The sequence below is a fragment of the Periplaneta americana genome, chromosome 2 (genome assembly GCF_040183065.1).
Source record: "Periplaneta americana isolate PAMFEO1 chromosome 2, P.americana_PAMFEO1_priV1, whole genome shotgun sequence".
In the NCBI taxonomy this organism is placed as follows: Eukaryota; Metazoa; Arthropoda; class Insecta; order Blattodea; family Blattidae; genus Periplaneta; species Periplaneta americana.
Window position 1 is genome coordinate 38,448,024 of NC_091118.1, and position 12,572 is coordinate 38,460,595.

At 36.0% G+C, this 12,572-nt stretch overlaps 1 protein-coding gene across 4 annotated transcripts in view; it reads left to right on the forward strand.

Annotated features, from left to right (window-relative positions):
- capt (adenylyl cyclase-associated protein 1) overlaps positions 1 to 12,572 on the forward strand; it is a 317,169-nt gene that overhangs the window by 254,717 nt on the left and 49,880 nt on the right. For all 4 annotated transcript variants that reach the window (XM_069815848.1, XM_069815858.1, XM_069815867.1 and 1 more), the window contains one exon: positions 11,390 to 11,588. In XM_069815848.1, coding sequence (XP_069671949.1) covers positions 11,390 to 11,588 — 199 coding nt within the window. The remainder of the gene's footprint in view (positions 1 to 11,389; positions 11,589 to 12,572) is intronic.

The following is a 12,572-nucleotide window of genomic DNA, read 5'->3' on the forward strand; positions in this document are numbered from 1 at the left end:
ATATACAGGAGGGCGCATGTTTTTAAACTGACGTTATAACGGTAATATTATTTATCTACTTCGCTCCAATAGATGACTCAATAGTAAACACATTCCTTTCACGGTTAATCTTCTGGTTGGAGAACAGTATTAATTTTCTTTGTTGGAGGAAAAAAAGTTGAATATTTCCGAACATTTTACTGCTGTAAGCTGTACCTAACCCCTTAAAAGGTAAAAATAATTAATACATGGCCAAGGGTCTCGATGTTTTTACAGCCAGGCTGACGGCAAAGCGTTGTTTGCCGACCCCTCGTAGTTTAAAGTATTAATGAATCACAGACTTGTTCCATAACAAGAAAACCCCATGAGAAAGACATGATCGTGAAAGGATTGCCCTTGGTGCATTCACAAAACCCTCTTTGTCTGCAGTACAGTATGTCATTCTTAATTATTTTTTGTGTTGATTCTCCATATGCAGCTAGATTATACGTGTCATTGAGAACAAAATGTGTATAATCACGTTGGCGCTATTCCTATCAGACCATAGTAATTTGTGTGCATTGCCTTGATGTTGCATCATTGCTGACCTGTTTTGGCTTACGATATTATGCAAGCGTCTAAATATGAGATGTCTATTACGAAATGGATGGTACTCGTAGTACCACCGAATGGAAGAGTACTGTCTTACGTTAACTGCTGACCCGGTAGTAGCATTTACCTATGATCATTTGTCGAGATTCAATTTTCGCATAGATAGATAGATGGATGGATGGATGGATGGATGGATGGATGGATGGGCAGGCAGAGAGACAGATAGATAGATAGATAGATAGATAGATAGATAGATAGATAGATAGATAGATAGATAGATAGATAGATAGATAGATAGATAGATAGATAGATAGATAGACAGACAGACAGACAGACAGACAGACAGACAGACAGACAGACAGACAGAACTTTTATTGTCTAAGGCATAATATATGCATAGACATGGTCAAATATGTACATGCATTAAAATTTAAAATATGTCAAATATAAAATACATTATTCAATTCATTTCAAGGGCCCATGCGTGTATCCTCTAGATTGTAGGGACATAAATTTATTAATTTAATTTTTATATAATTCCTGACTCTCACTTTGAGAGAGGAACAGAGATTAAGGGTGTTTGAGAATAAGGTGCTTAGGAAAATATTTGGGGCTAAGAGGGATGAAGTTACAGGAGAATGGAGAAAGTTACACAACACAGAATTGCACGCATTGTATTCTTCACCTGACATAATTAGGAACATTAAATCCAGACGTTTGAGATGGGCAGGGCATGTAGCACGTATGGGCGAATCCAGAAGTGCAGATAGAGTGTTAGTTGGGAGGCCGGAGGGAAAAAGACCTTTAGGGAGGCCGAGACGTAGATGGGAAGATAATATTAAAATGGATTTGAGGGAGGTGGGATATGATGATAGAGAATGGATTAATTTTGCTCAGGATAGGGGCCAATGGCGGACTTATGTGAGGGCGGCAGTGAACCTCCGGGTTCCTTAAAAGCCAGTAAGTAAGTAAGTAAGTAAGTATATAATTCCTGAATTTGTGAGTATTTTTTGTAACTTTGATGTCCTTGGGCAAACTATTGTAAATTTTGATACCAAAAACCATATGGGTTCTGCTAATATTTGTAAGATGGTGTACTGGAATAGGTAAACTATTTTTGTTACGAGTATCATAAGTATGAAAGTCACTATTTTGGTGAAAATCAGACAGACTTTTGTAAATTAGTTGTAAAACATTAAAAATATATATACCATAAACAGTGAAAATATTATATCGTAAGAAATATTCCCTACAAGAGGTCCTACTGTCAACGCCCGCTATGCACCTGACAATACGCTTTTGAGCCATAAATATATCATTCAGCATGGTTCCAGATTCCCATATTGACAGACTATCGAAAATGATTGATAATACCAGTTATTGACGTTATTAATATATCTCTCTTACATCACAGAATGAGTATGTTTGTAACAAGTGTTCTCTTCTGAGAACTGATCTTGTATCATTAACACAATCACGTTTTTATCAGCTTTTGTATGAGTCTGTATAGAGCCGCTGTTTCATATCAACGCAATATGCCTCCATGACTGCAATAAAATGTAATATTTACGAGTTCCAACAATATACTCGTACAGCTTTTCCCCATTCACTTCGTTTTTTTATTGTTGTAGTTCAGAATAAAATGTTATAACTTCAAATATTTGTCTAATTTTATGTTTCATTAATCGTAATTTTTACAGCTATTGTCAATTTACCCGTGAGTTTCATATTGCAGGAGGCCATGCCAGTCAATGAAGTGTAATAAATTTCAGTAACGTGCTTCTTGATACGTTATAGTACGAGAGAGTCTTTGCTAGTCACGGATGATTTGGTGCAGTAGGTAGAAAATAACAAAAAAAATTTGGAGGCGTTGAAGATTTGTTGAACGATAATAATGTTAACAGAAGAAGGAATGAGGCTTGGCGAAGTCTAAATTTGATTTAAAGGTTGAAAAACGTTGACAGATAGTAATTTGAGGTTATGTTCACATGAATTCTAACTTAGGTCTATGTAGCACTGCGTAGAACGTGAACTGACGTTAGCGTTTACCATAAATGCTAGCAAGCTGGGCAAACACTCTCTAATACTTACTTACTTATTTATGGCTTTTAAGGAACCCGGAGGTTCATTGTCGCCCTCACATAAGCCCTCAATCGGTCCCTATCCTGAGCAAGATTAATCCAGTCCCACCATCATATCCCACCTCCCACAAATCCATTTTAATATTATCCTCCTATCTACGTCTCGGCCTCCCCAAAGGTCTTATTCCCTCCGACCTCCCAACTAACACACTATATGCATTTCTGGATTCGTCCATACGTGCTACATGCCCTGCCCATCTCAAACGTCTGGATTTAATGTTCCTAGTTATGTCAGGTGAAGAATACAATGCGTGCAGTTCTGCGTTGTGGAACTTTCTCCATTCGCCTGTAACTTCATCCCTCTTAGCCCCAAATATTTTCCTAAGAACCTTATTCTCAACCACCCTTAATCTCTGTTCCTCTCTCAAAGTTAGAGTCCAAGTTTCACAACCTTAAAGAACAACTGGTAATATAACTGTTTTATAAATTCTAACTTTCAGATTTTTTGACAGCAGACTGCATGATTAAAGCTTCTCAACCGAATAATAACAGGCATTTCCCATATTAATTGTCTAATATTGTTAGTAAATTAAATATCTTAAAATAATGTGTTATCATCTTTTTATTAATAAATTTATTTATTGGCCTAGTCACTTAATCCTGTTAAAATAAATATCAGCGAGGTTCCCCCCCCCCCTTTAATAGAAATGCTCGTGAATTAATCGGCAGTTTAAAAGACTCTTGTGATATTACACACCACAGTGTGTTGAGATTCAATTCCTCTATATCCACTGGCTATCGAAAATGATTGATATCATTTTAACGTTTTTCGCAACTGTTATCTCTCTTACATTACAGAATGAATTAATATGTTTGTAGGGTACGCAGAGAACTAATCTTTTATCATTCATCCATGAATCACTTTTTTTTATCAGCTTTTGTATGAGTCTACTGACAGAGTGGCTGTTTCATGTTAGCACAATATGACTGCAAGACTGCAATAAAATGTAGTATTTATTAGCTCTGTATCAAAAGTGTAACAACATACAGCTCTGCCCTGTTAACTTCGTTCTTTATTGTTTAGTTTACAAGTCTTGTCCGATTTTATTTTCAAAGGCATCACTTCTCTTTTAATTCAACATATCCCTAGACCTGGCGTAGTTCTCAGTGTTTTGCGGTTATTTAACCGTTTGATCCGAGAATCACGGGTTCAAATCCAGCCGATGCTAGATTTTAGCATGGTTTTCTCTGTGAGAGACGTATAGCTGGGATAAAGTTACGTCAGAAATTGCTCTTTTTTCTTTCGCTCGTCAGTGGACCTAAGAACCTTCTGTACGTATGTGGAGTCCGTTAGAGGAGTTATGTTTCTAAAATTTAATCTAAGACAACTTATGTGCATTTCCACAAGCATTTACTGGGTTACGAACAACATTCCTTGCTCAGTTTGGGTCATCAGAGAAATGAGGAAATTAAACAAGGTACGAGGGCTATTCATAAAGAAACCTCCTTTTCCGTATAGCATGAGAAATAGTGGTGGAACGACACCATTTTGCGCGGCAATAAACAGTCATTGTTGCCAATTCAGCTGTTTTCTTGCTAGATCTAGCGTTTTTCAGTCTTAGTTTAGCGGCTAAAATTTATGAAAATTGTATTGTTTATATAGGGATTTAGCGGCGGGTAAAATATATGAAAATTATAGTAGAACGTGGTTATAATGACATCCAAGGGACCTTAAAAATTATGTTGTTATAAACGAGTGTCGTAGTAACCGAGATTCACATTATCAATCTAGTGAGGTGGAAAATGAAAAATAACAAACTTAATTAGACTTATTTTAGATTTATGTATTGACTTTTAAGCCTACAATGAACATAATAAAATACACGTAGACCTACAATTCTGTATTAAAACAGTTTGTTCAGTACTCACCAAACTACTTTACATAGAAGTGAAATAATCAGTCATTTTACTCTGTTGTCTTCTACTTGCCCAATACACACTTTCTAGGGCTAAACTACATTCTATGTTCATAATTTCAGTTGCAATTTCACTGCTCCCTTCCCTAGCTTCATAGAACATGTTCATAATTCTAATGACGCGTTAAAATGCGTGCACTTGGTGAAAACTTCCTGTCGAAACTGATCTAATACCGCATGAATTCGGGCAGGTTACAATAGGCTGGGGAATCCGCCTGCCTTCCAGAGGTCTGTGACAGAAGGAGACTGTAAAGAATTTGTCAGGGTCAGATTTCAACACAATGTTTCTTAAAATACTTTGGTTCTTAGAAAATCTTATTCCAAACTGAGGTTGAAAATTACGTTATATGCGAGGTAGATGCATATACGTTTGTCGTATTAAGCAAGGTAGGAAAGCATATGTCTTATGGGGAATTAGTTGGGACCACAGAATATTTGACGTTATAGGCGAGGTGTCGCACAAAACGAGGTCTCTATTACCAAGTTCTACTGTATACTGATCATGTAGGGATGTAGCGGTTTTTTTAGCACTCACAACGGTATTTTTTTTAGCACTCACAACGGTAAAATATTCATATTTTACATTGACTATTACACTTTTACTACATCATAGTTTACTACTTCTGACCAATAAAACGGTATGAAAGGACGTCTTTCAACCAATCATAGCTGCATATCGCACAATTTTATCGCTTCCCTAGCATTTATTTAATTTTATCGCTTCCCTAGCATTTGTTTGTCTTTATCACTACCCTAGCATTTGTTTCGTTGTATGCCAACATTTTAAACTGCAAATTCTTTACGGTGCTATAAAACATGCTTTGCGATCATAATTTGTTTCCCGCATAGATAGTCAACTAAAATGGCGGCTCCGTTCAAACATTTTGGTGAAGGTAACATTGTGAAATAGAATTTTAATAAGTCAATTAATATCTATTTTAACGTATTAAAGTACTTTATTTCTTCTAATCTTTATATGCTTTCTCCTGTTATTATCACCTTCCTACCATTTGTTTACAGCATAGACAGTCAACTAAAATGGCGGCTCAGTTCAAACGTTTTGGTGAAGCTAACATTAGTGAAATAGAATTTCATTAAGTCAAGTAATATTTTATTGTATTAGAATACTTTATTTCTCCTAATCTTTATATACTTTCTTCTAATCGTGTAATAGTCAATTAAATCCCACTCGAGTTTTGATTTTCTCTAGATAAACCAAAACCTCTAGTGAGATTACTGTTGATCATATAGCAACTTAGCGGTTTCCGCACTGTATCTTAGCAGGTTTTTAAGAATCGAGTTGGCAACACTGTACACAGTAGATCAGTACGCTTCAGTTCTGTGAGGGAGAAGGTCGTGCTGCTGTTCGTCTGTTTGTGAGTGCCATTCAAAATTAGTGCTGAAGTAGAAAATTCTGCTGAGTATGAAATGCGGGCAGTGATACGATATAATCAGCGAGAAACTTAAAAGCGTCAGAAATTCATTGGGTGTTGTTTTTGCACGATAACGGCCACCCCAATACTGTCGCTTGCACTCAGCAACATCTTAAGCATTTCAAGTGGAAAGTGTTTGATCATCCCCCGTACAGTCCTGATTTGGATCTCGTCACATACATGAAAAAGTGACAGGCTTCTCAGCGGTTTGATGAAGTATTGAAGGGTGGTTGAAATCCCAGGCGGCAGAGTTCTATGCAGAGAGAGTTTTAAAACTGGTTAAAAGATACCGTAAGTGCCTCAATTTGAAAGGCTTCAACTTGTTATAAAATGTTCAGTACCTGTATTTGGGTTTTTGTAATCACCAAACGAAGGTTGCTTTATGAATAGCCCTCGTATAATCGTTTTTAATCTATAATCTACAGTTACTGTCCAAACCTTCTCCATAGCAACATGTTTTATAGTAAACAACCGAATTGTTACAATTTAGGCAAACGTGTTGCAGATTCGGACAATTGTATTATACTCCGATAATTGCGCAGACCAAAACAAAAATCGTGTAATTATACTTCTTATATGTTTTTGCTACATCATGGCCACTTTGATGACGTTACACGGAGTTTCTTGCGAGCTGTCACAGCTTTTTAAGTTGTAGCTGTGATTTTCGTATAATTGCGAAGAGAAAGAGTTTCTGCAAGTCATACATTCCCAGAGATTTGCGGCACATGGTGAGAACTGTTCGACTTGGAAACTTTTCAAGGTCGTGGAGACGAAGCCAGATGCTTTCTTTGATCTGGTATGCCGTAGACTCCGTGTTAAACCACAAAAATGTGAGATTATGAAACTGAGCATGATCAGTGTATTCATAGTTCCCCAGAAACTTCGTACCAAGAAAACGTTTTGTAATCTAAAGGAATGAAAGGTAATAAACATTATGAAGGAAAGAAAGCACCATCTAATGTAGGAGACACTTTTGTCCACATTCTCCGAAAACCAATGCTGCCGTACTATGCACAGGTGTTTCATGAAGAACTTTGCAGACTTCGAGCATTTCAGCGTCTTCGTGAACTACATTATGATACTTCAATGTTTTTGAGTTTACCTGACTATATACTATCACCCCTTTTTTTGTTTGGATCTTGTAATGCATCTTTAAAAATGTGGCACTTGGAACACTATAAGGGACTTGGAACTTTCTACAATGTTTACTGTGTTATATATTATAATAAATAAAAATTATTCATACAGTACGTTTACGTTTAAAATGGATACGTATTCTTCACAACTACGTAATTAGTTTGAAAAATAAACATAACAACAGAAATTGGAAAGTTTTTCCTGTAAAATTTTCTGAATGGCACATAGAACCTTTGCCATTTCCACTCTTCAATTATGGTACATTTCGACGGGCACTCTATTCTCCTATAACCAATAAATACTGAAGTCAGTGTTTCTGGCACTTTGAAATGCTCCAATACCTCCAGATATATATTATAAGCCAATCAGAGAAAGCGATTAAGATAGGCATTTGTTATTGACATTGAATCAAAGTCGAATTTCATTTTGACGTGTATGGACAGATGAAGTGAGTAAAGTAATAACACAATCTAGTATGCAGTCACGAAACTCAATACGTAGTAAATATGTATCCATAGATAGTTGCTAATCACTAGGATCGCTACTATCTCCTCATTACAGACAATGCGAAATAGTACCTGCACAGTCTGTTGTTCCTAGTACCCTCATAAACTCGAGCTTCGTGATGTATATACTAGACTGTGGTAATAACCCATACACCATCTTGAATGGTTCACGAGACAATTTGTATACAGGGTTAATTACATAGAGTACAAAATAATAAAAAGAAACATTTGATCCGGTGTACATTAAAAATACCCCGTCGTTCGGTTATTGTGGAAAATCACCGGTTATCAGATTAAACCGACAAGCAAAAATAATCATTAATTAACCGGTTATTTTTGCCCATTTCTAAAATTTACCCTCTGTCGATCACATAGATGTTTTCACATCAGTAATATAGCCCTTCAAGTATTAATTTTTGGTCCTGTGGCACAGTCTACTATATACAGTCGCGAAGCTCAATACGTAGTAAATATGCAAACATTAGATAGTTGCTCACCACTAGGATCGCTAATATCGCCTCATTACAGGCAATGCAAAATAGTACCGTCACAGTCTATTGTTTCTAGCACCCTCAAAACACAAGCTTCGTGACTGTATATATGTAGTAGACTGTGCCTGTGGTGCGGTTTCCAGCTATCTTTGTCGATGGCCTTGCAGTGTTGCCAACCAAGGAAGAAGAAATTCCCCTATATCATATTAAATATTCCCCTAAAATTCAGAGAAACTCCCTAATTTTTTTAAATCTGTACTTGGAAACACGCAACATAAAAATTAGCATAAATGTCATTATACTTACACAGTTGAAAATAAAAAAATATTCACACATCTTGCACACTGACCTACAATAGAATAGAATACTCACAGTACAATCAATCATGTATGTCCTTGCAATGAAAAACGATTTCTTGAGAATTTTATTTTTAAGTGTTTGCGAAGCATTAGTTGCACACACTGTTCAAATAGGTATAGCATTCAGGGGGGGGGGGGGGAAGATAAGCTCAAAAATATTCAAAGCTCTGGGTGACAAATCCATTGTTGAAAGGTAAGTTAATATTTTGTACCGACTTACGTTACAGAGTTGGTATTAAATACATGGGAGTACAAAAAAATATATATATATTTAATTTTTAATGTGTAAGAATTTTTTATTATTAAAATAAGACATTTATTCCAACGGTACATATCCTTCAAATTGCTTTATAAATAAATTGATAGGCCTAAAATAGTAATATAAAAACATACATTATTTTAAATTAACGATTTAATTTCTTTGGATTTCTCGTAATTCGTCCTCGCATTACGAACTGGTTGGCTCCTTATTCATCGGGACAACAATGTATTGCCGCCCACGGCACACTGAAAGTCCATAACACTTGGATCTTGCTGATTGTGAGTGCCGACTTTTACTCGGGCAAGCAGACAGTTTCAAATTAAAAATGTTATTCTTAGCTCACGTGACTGGCAATTGTTGCATATAATATTTAATATAAAATTAAATCTAATGAAGAAAACACAGCTGTAGAATATTATAAAAGAAATGAAAATCAGTTGTGTCAAAAACATAAATTTAGATTGAGGAAATTGTTTAACTACATAAAATGCAGACACTGTTGTTGTGCAGGCCATGACTTTCCCTTAAAGCAAGACAGGGAGAACACGTGTGCAACGCGACGACGGGCGGGAGCGTCATAATATAGCCTAATAGAGTAATAAAGAGAGTGAGAAAAATGCTTGCAAGATGTGATATCGGCCGAAGAGAGGATTCATGATCGTTATATTCATTGTACAACACAGTAGTTTCACTATAATTAATTTTAAAAATAAATCCTAATGACGTAGTTTAGAAAAACACCCCAAAAAACCCTCTAAAACAGCGTTTCTCTTTTTTTTTTAAGTGGGGACCACTTTTTTAAGATAGAACAGTTCCGCGGACCACCTTACTCTTGTTCCCTTCCAAAGAAAATTTATCATTTTTGTAGCATAGTTTAATACCAGTATACTTAGGCCTATATTTTAAAATAGAATTAATTAATTATAAAACTTTTGTAATTTATTTGGTGAAACGAGCGTTGAGCGGATTCTGCCGATTTTGGAATAGACACCGACGTACTTGAACTGCCAACATAGAAAACAAAAAATCACACTCAATCGCTTTCACCTTCATCTTGACGGGAAAATAAAAGCCTAAACTAACCTAACCTAACCTAAGTGCGTCAGTGTCTATTCCAAAATCGGCGGAATCCGCTCAACGCTCGTTTAACCTTATATTTTTTGTTGCCAATCACAAATAACTTATAACAAATTCTGTGCATTGCTGATTCATTGTTTGAAATCCTTCTTACGCTAGTAGTTGTCCATGTCTCTGTCAAATAGTGTCCATTATAAATAATGGAAAACTGGCTTCGATCCGGATCTTTGAAAAGAAAGGAACGTGATGATACGCTTCATTTAGGCAGTGCTAATAGTTCAGAAGCTGCGTGTGAAAAAAATATATTAATTATAGTGCCATTAAAGAAATATGTAGTCCTAGTGGTAGCTATTCAAAGAAAAAAATACTTTAGTAAATATGACAAGAGTTATTTGAAACTTTTTACTTGGTGTGGCAATGAGAGTGAACCAAAACCTCGGTGCGTCGCGGTCGGTTGTTACGAAGTGCTTTAAACGAGTGTATGAAACCCACGAAATTGAAACGGCACTTAGAGACGAAACACGCAAGTGTAAAAAGTAAACCTTTCGGATTTTAAAGTAGGCGGAGTCTAAAATTTCTTATATCATCATCTGGAAAAACAAACAAAAAATTAATGCAGAAACATGCCCGATTTTCAACAAGTAAAGATGCAATTTGGCATGTTCTATTATAGGTGTACGACGTACTGTACGTGCCCATTTCAATGTGCATACTGGGTGTCGGCAAAACTATTAAGAAAGTCATCAATACATGAAAAGGTTCGGTCCTCTATTATGAATTCGGGTGGTCCCTGGCTCGGCGCCAGATGTGCAGGGAAACGCCACGTTCATAGTGCTTTAAATCCCTCTTTTGTTGCTGAGAGTAGAGTGAGAAGTGAGTAGACGAGTAAGGTAAGAAATTTCATAAAATATTAGTACTGGGAGAAAAAGTGAAAGGCGATTGCCATGTGTTAGTTCCAAACTCTGAGATTTTCAGCTATAGTGTGATACGCAATTCATTTGAATTTTGTTTTCTTCTGTCTTTTTTTGAAGGACCATAGTTTGAGGAACGCTGCTCTAAAATGTATCTTTCCCCTGAAAATCCCTAAAATTTTTATTCCCCCAAATTTCCCCCTGGAAAAGTGTTTTCCCCCAAATTTGGGGGGAAAACCCCCAAGTTGGCAACACTGGCCGTGTGACCGTTGGATTTGTTTCACAAATAAGTCATATAAAAAAAAACTCGTGTAGAGTGGAATACTTTAATTGATCCTTTTCATCCTTTGTTGCTGCACAGTGACGCAACATGTAAACTAAGGAAGAACAGACATGACAGGGTTCTATTTTATAGCTTTGATACTAGCATGTAGTAATGGACTCACAGATAAAACGAATGCTACGTAGTGAAAAACTGTCACATTGTTTCTGTTAAGTTATGGTTGAAGTGCATTGGCCAACTTGTCTTTTTATAATGTTTCACAATTGTGTATTTACTACATTGAGACTTGCTTTGTTTTACCAGGGCACAGGCACAGTTCCTGACTGTGGCATCACAGTCCAAGGCTCCAAGCAATCAAACCGACATCGTACAACTCCTACAGCCTACGTCAGCTCAAATAGTTGCGATCCAGGAGTTCAGGGAGAAGAATCGTGGCTCACCTCTCTTCAACCACTTAAGTGCAGTTAGTGAGAGCATAGCGGCGCTTGGCTGGGTCACTGTGGTCAGTATTAATTAATTATAATTATATTATATATTAATATTATATTAATTAATTAGTCTTCTTGCAGTGTGGTTAATTCATTTTTTCATTCTTACGAGTGCCTGCATTGTTATGTGTAGTACAGTAGAATAAAATTCCTCTTATCTGGCAACTGTGGGACAAAGCCAGTGCCGGATAATTGGAAAATATGTTTAAAGGTTATGTAAATGCATACTGTACTGCACAAACATTTTTTTCCATGTTTAAATTTAGTAAGACTATGAGACCCTGTTTAGCTGAGACCGAAACTGATTAAAATGTCCTAACTTCGATTTCGTGCATGATGTATGGTGTTGTTTAGTCAACTGTCCGGAGACAGGTTTGAACCTCATAAGTAACACCAATTAGACATCACCCATGAGGCAACTAGGCCAGGAGATAATGGAGTAGGATGGGCTGTTTCTTTCCCTCTCCAATGCATACATCGCCGATTGATAATAATACCATCATAATAATAGTGATAACAACAATAACAATTAACTCACAAGGAGGACGAAGACCATAAAATATATAGAGCTTCTGCTCTTTCGGGCTGCAATGCCTAATGTAGCTCAAGTGTATAGTATTAATAAATATTATTATTATTATTATTATTATTATTATTATATATATAAAAGACAAAAAAAACAGCAAACTTTATACATAAAAAAAATAGCAAGGATTGTAAATCGAGTGGTTTATATATCTTTTGGTAATGATTTAAATCGTGTGATTATTTATCTCTTGACAATGATTTAAATCGAAGGGTTTGTTTTTCTCATAGCAATGATTGTAAATCGAGTGATTTATTTATCGCATACCAATCATTGTAAATCGAGTGTTTTATTTATTTTATGGAGATAATTGTAAATTGAGTGGCTTATTTATCTCATGGCAATGATTGTAAATTGAGTGGTTAATTTATTTCATAAAAATGTAATGTATATAAAAAATGACATAAAATAG